At 49.3% G+C, this 14,033-nt stretch overlaps 1 protein-coding gene across 3 annotated transcripts in view; it reads left to right on the top strand.

The window, feature by feature from the left end:
• The window catches only part of PDE7A (phosphodiesterase 7A), an 88,185-nt gene extending 80,402 nt beyond the window's left edge, over positions 1-7,783 (top strand). For all 3 annotated transcript variants that reach the window (XM_038766439.1, XM_038766436.1, XM_038766437.1), the window contains 6 exons: positions 589-720; positions 943-1,034; positions 1,561-1,705; positions 4,928-5,024; positions 6,932-7,012; positions 7,370-7,783. In XM_038766439.1, coding sequence (XP_038622367.1) covers positions 589-720; positions 943-1,034; positions 1,561-1,705; positions 4,928-5,024; positions 6,932-7,012; positions 7,370-7,578 — 756 coding nt within the window. In that variant the 3' untranslated portion in view covers positions 7,579-7,783. The remainder of the gene's footprint in view (positions 1-588; positions 721-942; positions 1,035-1,560; positions 1,706-4,927; positions 5,025-6,931; positions 7,013-7,369) is intronic.
• Positions 7,784-14,033: the final 6,250 nt, after the last annotated feature.

Raw genomic sequence — 14,033 nt, 5'->3', positions numbered from 1 at the left:
TCCATGTCAAAAGTTCCGAAAGCCGTTTTTATTCTAGCTGGTAATGGAACAAAAACTAAACACATTGAATAGTCATTGTTGTGATCGTGAAGTTTTTGTTTCAAGAAAGCCTCTTTGTAAATCAGGAAATTGGGCATATAAACCATTCCTTGGTTATGCAGATTTTAAGTTATTGATTTATATCAACGTCTCTCTCCCCCTCTAGACTGGTAGTTCGTTGTGGACAGGGAACATGTCTCTCAACTGTGTATTTTACTCTCCCAAGTGTTTAGTAGAGTACTCTGCACACTAAGTGGTCAGTAAATACCACTGATGATGATGATGATGGTGTGAAAAATTGGGATCTTAGGCCTGCCTTGCCCCTGATTCTAGGTGGCAGCTCAGTACCAAGGGAGTGCAGTTTTCCTGTTAGTTTGGCTGATCCAAAATGAATTTTTGTAGTTACTGTTCTCTAGGGGAATTATCTGATCGTGCCTCTCAACTGTGTTGACAAGATACCCATCATTAGCCAACATCTAGTTAGAGTAGCGATTCCAATTTCAGGTCTTTAATTCCTGCGACTGATCCTGTGTTTTTGTCAAATTACAGCTTGCCAATTCTGTAACTCCGTGGGATGTCCTGCTCAGTTTAATCGCAGCTGCCACTCACGATCTGGATCACCCAGGGGTTAACCAGCCTTTCCTTATTAAAACGAACCATTACCTAGCAACTTTATACAAGGTGAGCGCTACCGTTCCTCAGCCAAATCGATCGCCGATCCGCCTTCGCGAGCCAGGGCTGTTATGTTTCGAATGACTAGCGTTATGACTGTGAGACACCGACTGGCAGGATTCTTAGTCCTTGAGAGTGTGACCTGGGCGCTCTCTCTGCTGAGCATGAGATTGGTTTGGAAATGACTCCCAAATTCTGCCCAGTAACTCAGTGATCTGATTTTGCTTGTAGAATACCTCAGTATTAGAAAATCACCACTGGAGATCAGCGGTGGGGTTATTGCGAGAATCTGGTTTATTTGCACATCTGCCAATAGAAAACAGGTACGTTGCAGGGCAACTGTAGGGAGTGTTATGTCTTTGTTAAAACTATTGCCTGACAATTACTTGGTAACTAAGTGGTTTGGTACATTTTAGGTTTGGATGCCTAGTTTTAACCTTACGACGGGTACTGATCTCACACAAAGGCGTGCGTGTGCTCACGCGCACACAAGTACCTTATACTGTCTCGTGCTGTTCGTTACACAGCCGAGGGACATGAGGATGCATTTTATAATAAAGACTGGATGGCTTTCTTGGCTTGGGAAACTTGTATTATTTTCTTGAATGGTCTCCAGAAATTGATCATAATAGTCTCAAGTCCCAAGCAAGATGATTTTCGTGTATATTTTTAATTAACTATTTTCAAACACGGACTGTCCCCCTGCCCATCACCACTATTTAAGTAAAAATTAAAAGTCTAAACTTCAGGTTTTCCAAAGCTTGTAAGTTTGAAAAATGTGGAACTGTGTTGCTTTTCTAAACCCTTTTGAAATTCGGGGATTGTGTTTTTTCGGCCTCTTAACTTCAGGCAGCAAATGGAGAACCAGATAGGTGCTTTGATTCTCGCCACAGACATCAGTCGCCAGAACGAGTACCTCTCCTTATTCCGGTCCCATCTGGACAGAGGAGATTTGTGTTTAGAAGATCCTCGCCACCGTCATTTCATTTTACAGGTGAGGTTTTGGACAGTTAGCATTTCTAAGAAAATCGGCTTAACGAGAATTACCGAGAAGACAAAGAAGTGACGTGTCCCCTGCCCGCAGAGAGCCCACACAGGGGAGACAGATATAAAAAATATACAAAATATATACAAGTAGTTAATCAGAATGAGTGCTTGAAGGCGCAGTTGAATAAACATATACAAAATGAAGTGCTGAGGTTGGGTAGACATAAGTATGTGTGTTGTAGAGTTGGCAGATAGCCTGTACTGACTGGGGTGCTGGGAAGGCTTTTGGGAGATATTAGGATTTTAAGAGGGATATGAAAATGGGGAGGGTTGGCAGGTTTAGGGGGAGGGAGAGCTGTTCTAAGCCAAGGGAAAAACACGAGCAAGGGGACAGAGACGGGAGAGTCGAAGGAGAGTCACAGTTAGAAGGTGAGCTTGGGCAATGCACCCCCTTTTTCCAATCTCCTCAGGGGAAAATGTTCCAATTAGGATGCATGGAATGCGGAATAACCCCATCTCTTCCTCTTTTTTCATCGTAATTAATATTCATTGAACATCTGCTAGGGACAGGGCGTTCTGCTTGGTGTGGGGGGAATATTCAGAACAGAGTCAGTCTGATTTGCGATTTGCGATTGCAAAGCCAAAGTGAAACAGGAGACGAAGTGGTTATCTGAAGCAAAATGCAGCCCACCTGGAGGGTTGTACATCTCAGAGAATCGAAGGGACTGGCAGTTGCGGCGTTCATCTTGTTACGGTCTGTGGGATTCCTGAAAGGCCGGCAGTCTGAAATATTGAGGCCAACTTCAGAAGAAGCCAAAAACCAAGAGCCCTGGGATTAGAGGTTTGCCAGTTTGACATCAGCAAACTGGAAAATAAACTATCCGACAGTTGATTTGTAGCCACCTAGAAGGTCATAAGAGACCAGGGAGCATCAAACGTGGCTGTGTGAAGAACATATTCTTTCTCTTTCTGGTGAGGACCAGCCCTGTAGATAAGGGGGAAGCGGGCAACCTGAAGAGTTGTCAGCTTTCTTCAGATGTCTGCTGGGTTTCTGGGACTGGTTCTCCAGAGTCATCATCATCATCAATTGTATTTATTGAGCGCTTACTATGTGCAGAGCACTGTACTAAGCGCTTAGGAAGTACAAATTGGCAACATATAGGGACAGTCCCTACCCAACAGTGGGCTCACAGTCTAAAAGGGGGAGACAGAGAACAAAACCAAACGTACTAACAAAATAAAATAAATAGAATAGATATGTACAAATAAATTAAATAAATAGAGTAAAAAAAATATGTACAAACATATATACATATATACGGGTGCTGTGGGGAAGGGAGGGAGGTAAGATGGGGGGATGGAGTGGGGGACGAGGGGGAGAGGAAGGAAGGGGCTCAGTCTGGGAAGGCCTCCTGGAGGAGGTGAGCTCTCAGCAGGGCCTTGAAGGGAGGAAGAGAGCTAGCTTGGCAGATGGGCAGAGGGAGGACATTCCAGGCCCGGGGGATGACGTGGGCCGGGGGTCGATGGCGGGACAGGCGAGAGCGAGGTACGGTGAGGAGATCAGCGGTGGAGGAGCGGAGGGTGCGGGCTGGGCTGTAGAAGGAGAGAAGGGAGGTGAGGTGGGGGGGCGAGGGGATGGACAGCCTTGAAGCCCAGGGTGAGGAGTTTCTGCCTGATGCGCAGATTGATCGGTAGCCACTGGAGATTTTTGAGGAGGGGAGTGATACGCCCAGAGCGTTTCTGGACAAAGATAATCCGGGCAGCAGCATGCAGAGTCCACGGCAAAAGGAAGTGGGTTTAAATTGGGACAGAAGCGAGGTAGCTAAGATCCTCCCCCGCCGCCAGCCACCTTGGACCAGTGAGAACTGCAACCCCTTTGTTGCCGGTGGAGTGGGGAGGGGTGTTCAGGGCCCAGGCACTCACGGAGGCGGGACAACCAGAGGTTCCTCAGGTCTAAAGCGTAGTGGGCTTCGGCGCTGCCGAGAGGACAGCTGAGTGGCGTGGAGGCCAGGGCCCCCACCGGCTTCGGGGAAGCAAGGGGCTGCTGCTCCTCGGCTTCCCTCCTTTCTGGCTCCTGGGCCCCATCCACGGCCTCCCAGACGCACCATGGGGTGGCAGCTAGCTGTGTTTGACCCGGTGGATGAACCACTCGCTCCTCCTGCGTGTGTTTTGTGTGCTCCCTCCCCCTCGTTGAGTTTCCCAGAACCCTTAGGGTGGTCTCCTTGGCTGGACGGGCACCCTGAAACACTAGCTGCAGAGGTTAGGTGCGGTCAGGGACGCTGAAAGGGGTTATGTCTGCAGTAGGTTAGGTTAAAGGTTTCGAAATGGAGATCTGAGATGGCGAACCAGGGCCACGGAGTGAAAAAAACGCCTCAACTGTAGAGATGAACACGTTTGTCTCCCCCTTTTAGACTGTGAGCCCACTGTTGGGTAGGGACTGTCTCTATACGTTGCCAATTTGTACTTCCCAAGCGCTTAGTAGAGTGCTCTGCGCATAGTAAGCGCTCAATAAATACGATTGATGATGATGATGATGATTTGTGAAGTGGGGCCGGCTCCCCTGCTCTGAGCGAGATCGTTGGGCCGGCTCGGCATCCCAGAGCCCACCAGCCCTTTGTGGCAGTTGGGCAGAGGATGCCTCCGGGCTTTGCAGCGTGGCTCAGTGGAAAGAGCGTGGGCTTGGGAGTCAGAGGTCATGGGTTCGAATCCCACCTCCCCCACATGTCTGCTGTGTGACCTTGGGCGAGTCACTTCACTTCTCTGGGCCTCAGTTCCCTCATCTGGAAAATGGGGATTAAGACTGTGAGCCCCACATGGGACAACCTCATCTCCTTGTGTTCCCCCCAGCGCTTAGAACAGTGCTTTGCACATAGTAAGCGCTTAACAAATACCAACATCATCATCCTCATTTGCAGCGTGGTCTAGACGCAAGAGCATGGGCTTGGCAGTCAGAGGTCATGGGTTCTAATCCTGGCTCTGCCACTTGTCTGCTGTGTGACCCCGTTGGGCAAGCCACTTAACTTCTCTGGGCCTCAGTTACCTCATCTGTAAAATGGCGATTAAGACTGTGAGCCCCCGTGGGACTCCCTGCTTACCTTGTATCTACCCCAGGGCTCAGAACAGTGCTTGGCACATAGTAAGCGCTTAACAAATACCATCATTATTATTATTATTTGCCTAGTGATTTTAATGTTTTAATTTTAATTTTAATGTGTGCTGGCTTTCCTAGATGGCTCTGAAATGTGCTGATATCTGTAATCCATGCCGGACCTGGGAACTAAGCAAACAATGGAGTGAAAAAGTAACGGAGGAATTCTTCCATCAAGGTATGTGAAGGCGGAAGCGGGGATGGGTGTTTTCTTAGATGGAGGGGGCATGTGCGAGGTAGGGAGGGAAGGTCTTAGAGAAGCAGCGTGGCTCAGTGGAAAGAGCCCGGGCTTTGGACTCAGAGGTCAGGGGTTCGAATCCCGGCTCTGCCAACTGTCAGCTGTGTGACTTTGGGCAAGTCACTTCACTTCTCTGGGCCTCAGTTCCCTCATCTGTAAAATGGGGATTAAGACTGTGAGCCCCCCGTGGGACAACCTGATCACCTTGTAACCTCCCCGGCGCTTAGAACAGTGCTTTGCACATAGTAAGCGCTTAATAAATGCCTTTATTATTATTATTATTAGTGGTAAATCCTCAGGGCTGGGAAGCCAGGTTGCGTGGTTCTCAGCCGTCAAAGACAGACCTGGAGCAAACCAGGAAGTTTCATTTTGGAAGTGGAGAAGCAGAGTGGCCTAGTGGGTAGAGCACGTGCCTGGGAGTCAGAAGGACCTGAGTTCTAATCCTGACTCCTCCACTTGTCTGCTGTGTGACCTTGGGGAAGTCACTTCACTTTTCTGGGCTTCAGTTACCTCAACTGTAAAATGGGAATTAAAACTGTGAGCTCCATGTGGGACAGGGACTGTGTCCAACCTGATTACCTTGCGTCTGTTCCTGTGCTTAGAACAGTGTCTGGCACCTACTACGCCCTTAAAAAAAATACCACAGTTATTATCATTGTTATTTTTTTTTAAAGCCATGAGCTCCAGGGTGGCTTTGCGTGGCTCAGTGGAAAGAGCATGGACTTTGGAGTCAGAGGTCAGGGGTTCGAATTCCGGCTCCACCACAAGTCTGCTGTGTGACCTTGGGCAAGTCACTTAACTTCTCTGAGCCTCAGTTCCCTCGTCTGTAAAAATGGGGATTAAGACTGTGAGCCCCACGTGGGACACAGTCCCACAGTCCCCTTCCTTCCTCTCCCCCTCGTCCCCCTCTCCATCCCCCCATCTTACCTCCTTCCCTTCCCCACAGCACCTGTATATATGTATATATGGCTGTACATATTTATTTATGTATTTACTTACTTATTTATTTATTTATTTATTTATTTTGCTTGTACATTTCTATCCTATTTATTTTATTTTGTTGGTATGTTTGGTTCTGTTCTCTGTCTCCCCCTTTTAGACTGTGAGCCCACTGTTGGGTAGGGACTGTCTCTATGTGTTGCCAATTTGTACTTCCCAAGCGCTTAGTACAGTGCTCTGCACATAGTAAGCGCTCAATAAATACGATTGATTGATTGATTGACAACATGATCACATTGTATCCCCCCCAGCGCTTAGAACAGTGCTTTGCACATAGTAAGCGCTTAACAAATGCCATTATTATTATTATTATTATTATTATTATTATTATCTGCACAGCGGTCCTTGGCGTTCCAGGGTGAGGCCACGATCAGTATGATTGACGCTACCGGCGGGGGTGGGCTTGCAGAGGCTGACGTGGGACCGGCAGTCCCTGGAAGCCCCCAGATCCCATCCTGTCCATCAGGAGAGGAATGGAGCACCACCGCCCTCCGATCATTTTGTCCCCCAGCAAGGGGAAGCCAAGAAGATGCACAGAGGACTTCCCTTCTCCCCACTTCTTGGAGAGATATGGCGGAGCTCTTCCTTTATCCCCAGCCACTTCCTACTGAATTTTTTTTTTCTTTTTAAAAAGGCTTGAGGCAATTTTGGGACACCGCTGCCAGTGTTTTCTGTCTGCTGAACTGTTTCCGGGGAAGATGGGTCTCTGGGCGGGAAGCCACCGTTTGAGCTGTAGCGAGGATCAGTGGAGCTGCTTACCCTTTCAGATGACCAGGCCTGCACAAGTATGAGTCCATGAGGTCAATTCATGCCTCTAACGTGCTTCTTTTGTTTTCTTTTCTCTGAAGGGGACATCGAAAAAAGATACCATTTGGGGGTGAGCCCACTCTGTGACCGGCAGACTGAATCCATAGCCAACATCCAGATTGGTAAGTGTGGCGTGGGCACGTGACTGGGGAGAAAGCTCTCTCTGCTCCCTTCCGCGGCTGACCTTTCTAGGGGCCGGAGGATCTCCGGGAGGCGAGGACGATGCGTCCGTCGGTTTGCGGGGGACTTCTTCTGGAACATTTCCATTTCTACTCATGCACTCCCATCTAGTCGACCCTCCCGTTGACCAAGCGCGGGTCCTGTTGTGGCCAGGAATGCCGAACCGGGTGGCAGGGACTGTCCGTCCGGGCAAGCCCTTCTTGGGAGAACGCGCGACCGGATCTCAATGCGTCACCGTTCCCCTCGGGCCTGACGTTCCCGTCTCTCGTCTCCTCCCTCCCCGCTCTCCCCTCCAACAGGGTTCATGACCTACCTAGTGGAGCCCCTGTTCGCCGAGTGGGCCCGCTTTTCCAACACGCAGCTCTCGCAGACGATGCTCGGCCACGTGGGCCTGAACAAGGCCAGCTGGAAGGGGATGCAGCGCGAGCAGTCGGGCGGTGAAGACGCCGACGCTGCCGCGGAGGAGGTGGACTCTGACTTATTACCTCAGGAAAACCGGCTGTCGTGACCGCACGGGCGGCGCGGGGGTCTGGGGAGAAGGAGAGAGGGTGCGGCCTCGGCGGCGGGCCGAGAGTCCTGAACCACGCCGGCGTCCCGTTTTCCCGAGGTGACCACCTCCGGCTCACCGCCGCCCAACTCTCCAATTCCCGGGCCTGACTGCGGAGCAATATCTGGCCGTGGGGGAAGCCCGGGGTGGGGCGGAGCAGTGAAGACGCCGGGCAGGGGCGGGATGGCGGGAGCGGGGTTGTGCGGGCTTCCGAGGTGGGAAGGCCAGAGGGGGGTGGCAGGGGGCGGCGGGCCACCGCGGGGTCTTGAACCGTCCCTCCCCAGGCCCCTTTGGGCTGCCCAATGTGAAACGCCCCATTCTCTGCCACCCCCGGTGAGACTCGATGTTTACAAATTGACTTGGAAACCGTTGTTTCCGACTTTGCCTGGGAGCACGATGGTGAAGGAACCACTAGCGTTGGGTTTTTTTTTTAAATCTCTGAGATCCGGTCTGAGACTGCAGCTTTTGTCCGGTTTGATTGGGGGATTCCTCCCCCCCCCCCCCAACCCCGACCCCCTTTTCTTTGGATGCCACAGAAGCCTCCCATTCGCCATAGCTTTGTTGCTCACACCGGGACCCGAGCCGTCACCAGGGCCTGGCCAAGCTCCCGCCCCAGGGCGAGCGGGAGGGATGCCCGCTTGGGAGCCGGGGGAAGGGGCGGGAGGAAGCCCTGGGCTCTGGCCAAGTGGCCGTTCTGCGGTGGAGACGTCGCACGCTGCCTCCACACGCGAAGGAAAGGAGAAATGTGTCCAAACGCCATCAGCTCAGGGTAATGCCAATCCGCAATCGCGTGGGGTGGGAGACTGTGTTCTTCCCAACAAAGGGTACAAACCAATGCCCCTTTCGCTGCAGTGAGAGAGGGAGATATTGTGTGTGTGTGTGTGTGTGTGTGTGTGTGTGTGTGTGTGTGTGTGTGTGTTGGGGGAAGGGGCCAGGGAATGCGTGTGTGCGTGTGGCAGGAGTTGGGGAGGGGCGGGAGGGAGGGGAAAGGGGAGTTTCAACAGCAACTTTTATTTATTCTTTTAGAATGTGACAATTTCACGAGCAGCCACACCTTGGGGCGACTGAGCGGGTAGGGAGGGAGGGCAGGCGGGAGCTGTAACAAAACGCTACAGAGGCCTTAAACTATGCACAAAGCTAAGTGACCAAACTCGTTGTTTTGATTTGAAAGTGCATCGTTTCCTTGTCCCTCCCGTGGTGAAACGTGCCGACCCGGTCGCTGGGCCCTTCGATGTGAAAAAGGAGATGTTTTTGTAGGTCAAAATTTTAAGACTAATTTTCGACGGAAGACATTCCATTTTTGTAATTTGTTTTCAATCGTTCTCTGTACAGTAAGCACAACGGTAAATCTAGTCGGACGAGAAATTGGTGCTTCTTTTAGTTCATTCGTATTTCCCCGGTTACTTACTGTAAGACTGTTTTTAATTCCGTTTACAGTTTGTCGCAACAGCCGTTTGAGGGAGAAAGCTTCACAGTGTAAAGCCATTTGTAACGGCTTTGCCACACTCATTTTAATATGTGCCTGTTGCTGTTAACTTTTGATGAATAAAAACCTATCTTTTCACTCCGACGCCGAGCGTTTGTCAGAGGAGACCACGGCGGTGGGGGTGCACCAGTGACCACGGTCGGCGTGGTGTCTTGGCACGCAGAAGGTAAGAGGTTTAGAGCCGGTTGTTTTTTGGGGATAGCTACCCTGGGGTTGGGCACCTCTCCTGTCTGGGGCAGACATTCTGGGGAGGGGGGCAAGAGAAAAGAGAAACATCGGAGCTGGTGTCCTGGGGGAAGGCGGTGGGAGGGGTTGGGAGAATCAATCAATCAATCAAATGTATTTATTGAGCGCTTACTGTGTGCAGAGCACTGTACTAAGCGCTTGGGAAGTACAAGTTGGCAACATATAGAGACAGTCCCTACCCAGCAGTGGGCTCACAGTCTAAAAGGGAATGAGAATATGTTCTGAATAGAGGGGAAGAGACAGCCAGTGAGAGAGGAACGATGGATGGATCATGCAGTGGCGTGATCGGGGGGATCATCATCATCAATCGTATTTATTGAGCGCTTACTATGTGCAGAGCACTGTACTAAGCGCTTGGGAAGTACAAATTGGCAACATATGGAGACAGTCCCTACCCAACAGTGGGCTCACAGTCTTAAAGGGGGAGACAGAGAACAAAACCAAACCTACTAACAAAATAAAATAAATAGGATAGATATGTACAAGTAAAATAGAGTAATAAATATGTACAAACATATATACATATATACAGGTGCTGTGGGGAAGGGAAGAAGGTAAGATGGGGGGGATGGAGAGGGGGGCAAGGGGGAGAGGAAGGAAGGGGCTCAGTCTGGGAAGGCCTCCTGGAGGAGGTGAGCTACATCACACCTGTCTGGGATCAGACATCCTTGCTAGAGTAAGTTGTGGTTGTAGAGAATGTTTGTGCCAGTCTGATTAAGCAGAGCAGTGTACAAGATGAAGGGGTATGCCTCGCCCTGGGGTGCCGGTAAGTTTGGGGACTCCTCTTAAAGGGAAGAGAAGCTGCAAGAGAAGCAGCGTGGCTCAGTGGAAAGAGCCCGGGCTTTGGAGTCGGAGGTCGTTGGTTCAAATCCCGGCTCTGCCACTCGTCAGCTGTGTGACTTCGGGCAAGTCACTGAACTTCTCTGGGCCTCAGTTACCTCATCTGGAAAATGGGGGTGAAGACTGTGAGCCCCACGTGGGACAACCTGATCACCTTGTGTCACCATCATCATCATCAGTCGTATTTATTGAGCGCTTACTGTGTGCAGAGCACTGTACTAAGCGCTTGGGAAGTACAAGTTGGCAACATATAGAGACAGTCCCTACCCAACAGTGGGCTCACAGTCTAAAAGGGGGAGACAGAGAACAAAACCAAACATACTAACAAAATAAAATAAAATCGTCCCCCCAGCCAGCGCTTAGAGCAGTGGTTTGCACAGAGTAAGCGCTTAATAAATGCCATTAAAAAAAAAAGTCCTAGGCTTTGGGTAGGGTCCTTCAGCTTGCTCACGTAACATGGGCCCTTAACATTGCTGTGATCTGGTGTTTCTCCCTTCTGAGTGGGGCGGCAAGAAAAGCGGCAGGAGTTGGATGTTTTCCCATATCCATTAATAACCTCATCAAGTGGGGTATTTTTTTTGCAAATGTGAGCAGTGTATTTGTGTCTGGAGCCAGAGATGCCAACACTAACAACCTTGGGAACCCACATGACACCTCTTTCCTAATTGCGTTACGGTTGCAGTGGGCCTCCAGGAGGTAGGTGAGAGAGAGAGAGAGAGAGAGATGTCCCTGCTGCTGCCAAGTGGGCACAGACACCATCTATTGTGAAATTCTACCAGCGCCTGTTAGTTTGTACTAACTTGGCCTCCCCTCTACATCTCCATCTGGTAAAGTTTATTGTCAGTTGTACAAAGGGTTGGTAATAAATTTGGGTGGGGGTGCTGGTAGGGAGGGGCTATTGAGCTGCTTGATTCAGACCATAGTTAGGACCCCTCTCTTGCCATTGCTGAGTTGAGGATGAGGTTTAAATGACTTGCCTATTGGAGGATAAAGAGGCTTAATATGTACAAAATCTGCACAAAGCTGCTGAGGTTTCTGTTTTTGGTGTTCGGGGCCCAAGCAGTCAGTAGCCTGACGGTGATGATGTTTTCAAGTGCCCATGAGGCTCCAGGCTGAAGGAAAAGTGTGTGCCGTTGAGGAGAAACAGGCTTTAGAAAGGAAGTCAGGAGGCGGCGGCGGAGGGGCCAGTGGCAGCTAGAAATGTGGTACATATCTATTCTATTTATTTTATTTTGTTAGTATGTTTTGTTTTGTTCTCTGTCTCCCCCTTTTAGACTGTGAGCCCACCGTTGGGTAGGGACTGTCTCTATATGTTGCCGACTTGTACTTCCCAAACGCTTAGAACAGTGCTCTGCACACAGTAAGCGCTCAATAAATATGATTGATTGGTAAGGAGGATTATATAGAACAGCATAGGAGAGCTTGGCAGGGTGTGGTTTTGAAGATGGAAATATGGGAGAAAGGGAGATAATGCGGGGAGGTTGGGTGACATTCTTTAGTGGAGCAAATGGATTTGCGGTTGAAATGTTAGTAGGAACAATTAAATCTAAATAGGTAGGTGGGCAAGAGGCCTAGAATAAATGATTAGAGGGAAATTGAGGTAGGCCGGTCATCTCCTGCCATGTGGTTGGATGTCAAGGAAGCCACCACTGTCACTCCCTAGTGTGGAGTATTAGGCTGGCAGGACCCAACACCTCGTCTCGGGAGTGGCATCCCGACCGTTTCCAAATGGCCATTTGGTAAGGCTTGGCAACTAGCAGGCGGTGAAAGTGACATTAGATACGTGGATTGGCCGTTACCCTAACTGAAATCACTGTCCCTTAAATGAGGAACGGCAGAGGCTCATGAAGATGGTGATACAAAATTCTGACTGGTTACTGTGGTGGCAGAATGGGAAATAAGAGGCTGGAAGTTTGGATTTGTTCTCGGTGGTAGTGGTAGGATGCGGTCATTGTGGACCATAATAATGGTGTCCATTAAGCGCTTCACTCTGTGCCAAGCCCTGCTCCAAGCACTGGAGTAGATACACGTTAAATAGGTTGGATGTTGTCCCTGTGCACATAGCGTTCACACTCTTAACCCCCATTTTACAGATGAGGTAACTGAGGCACAGAAAAGTTGAGTCACTTGCCCCAGGTCACATAGCAGATGTATGGCGGAGCTGGGATTTGAACCCAGATCCTTCTGACTGCTCTCAGATATTCTTTTAAATAATTTGACCCCTTAATCACTCAGCAAAACTAAGGAAAATGTAAGAGTTTTTTATAAAGAGTGGAGTAGAATTATTTACGAGATAGATGCAGAAACTCTCCTTGGCATAAAGGTTTTATTCTTAATTTAGCTGCAAATGCCAAAACACCTGTCTCTGTTTCAGATTGGATTGTGAAATAAGACCGACAGGAATGTGAGGGATGATAATGCCAAATTTGTTCTCTTAATTCAGAGAAGCAGCATGGCCTAGTGGATAGAGCACGGGCCTGGGAAGCAGAAGGACCTGAGTTGTAGTCCTGGCTCCACCATTTGTCTGCCGTGTGACCTTGGGCAAGTCGTTTGACTTCTCAGGACCTCTGTTACCTCATCTGCGCAATGGGGATTGAAATTGTGAGCTTCCCATGCAGGACATGGACTGTGATTACCTTGTATCTACCCCAGCACTTAACAGTATCTGGTAGATAGTAAGCGCTTAGCAAATACTATTTTTTTAAAAAATTCAGGAATAAAAACTATTTCATGTTTTAATCACACAGTATGGCCTAGTGGAGAGTGTGCAGGTCTGGGACTCAGAAGACCCGAGTTCTAACTCCAGCTCTGCCTCTTGTCTGCTGTGTGACCTTAGACAAGTCACTTAATTTCTCCGTGCCTCATCTTTAAAATGGGAATTAAAGCTATGAGCCCCATGTGGGATAATGGATGGTCTTGTATCTTACCCCAGGGCTTAGTGCAGTGCCTGGCACATAGGAAGCACTTAATACAATAGAAAAGGAATGGATGAAAATTGTGGTACTGTTCAGTGCTGAGCTAAGGCAGCCTGTTATTCCTGGGGAAAGAGCCCAGTCTAGGGTGGAGCCAGCCTGTAAGAGGCGGCGTGGTGCTGACAGAATGGAAAGTTGGAAGTCCTGGCCCAACCCTACTGTAAATCCAGACAATTAATGGCTCTGAGATAGATGACGACGGTACCTGGCACAGTAAGTAGGGAGGAGTGGAATGACAAACTTTTTGCCCTGAGGGTGAAGGTCTGGGGGCTATTCTGGAACACCCCCCGCCCCCCTCGCTCTCAGTTCTTTTTTATCCCTGACCTTCTCCATAAGCACTCCTTGGATCTTTGCCTCAAAGACACTTGGGTAGGATTTTTAAAAATACTCATCAGTTACTGACAGGACACCTAATCGTTTTTAAAGGGCAAGCAAGATTTGACAACCAATTTTTTTTTTCCCCCTCTTGATGTCATGTCCCACTGTGGGAGAGATTAGAGCATCACTATTTTCCATCGTGGTGTTGGGGGCGGCTGGTTATACAGGATGTAATTTTAGAAACGTCTTGTCTTAGCTTTATAAAACCAGCCTCCTTCGTGGCTCTGGATGTTACCCGACCTGCCCACCAGAGAAGCCCATGGGGAAGGTCAAGAAAGTCCATTTTACTTCAGTCAGCTAGCTTATCATGTATGGGCTCCTCGGTAAGTGGCTGAGCGAAAATAGGATCTATTTATAAACAAACTAGAGACCGCTTGTGATGCGGGTCTGAGGATGGCCTGTAGTAGAGGATCTTAGAGAAAAATGCAACACTGGTCAAAAACATCTGCACTACTAGAATTGCACAGGATGAAATACTTCCAGGAAGTACAGCG

This window comes from Tachyglossus aculeatus, chromosome 25 (assembly GCF_015852505.1).
Source record: "Tachyglossus aculeatus isolate mTacAcu1 chromosome 25, mTacAcu1.pri, whole genome shotgun sequence".
NCBI lineage: Eukaryota > Metazoa > Chordata > Mammalia > Monotremata > Tachyglossidae > Tachyglossus > Tachyglossus aculeatus.
The sequence above is the reverse complement of the archived record's forward strand: the minus strand, read 5'-3'. Positions and strand labels throughout refer to the sequence as shown.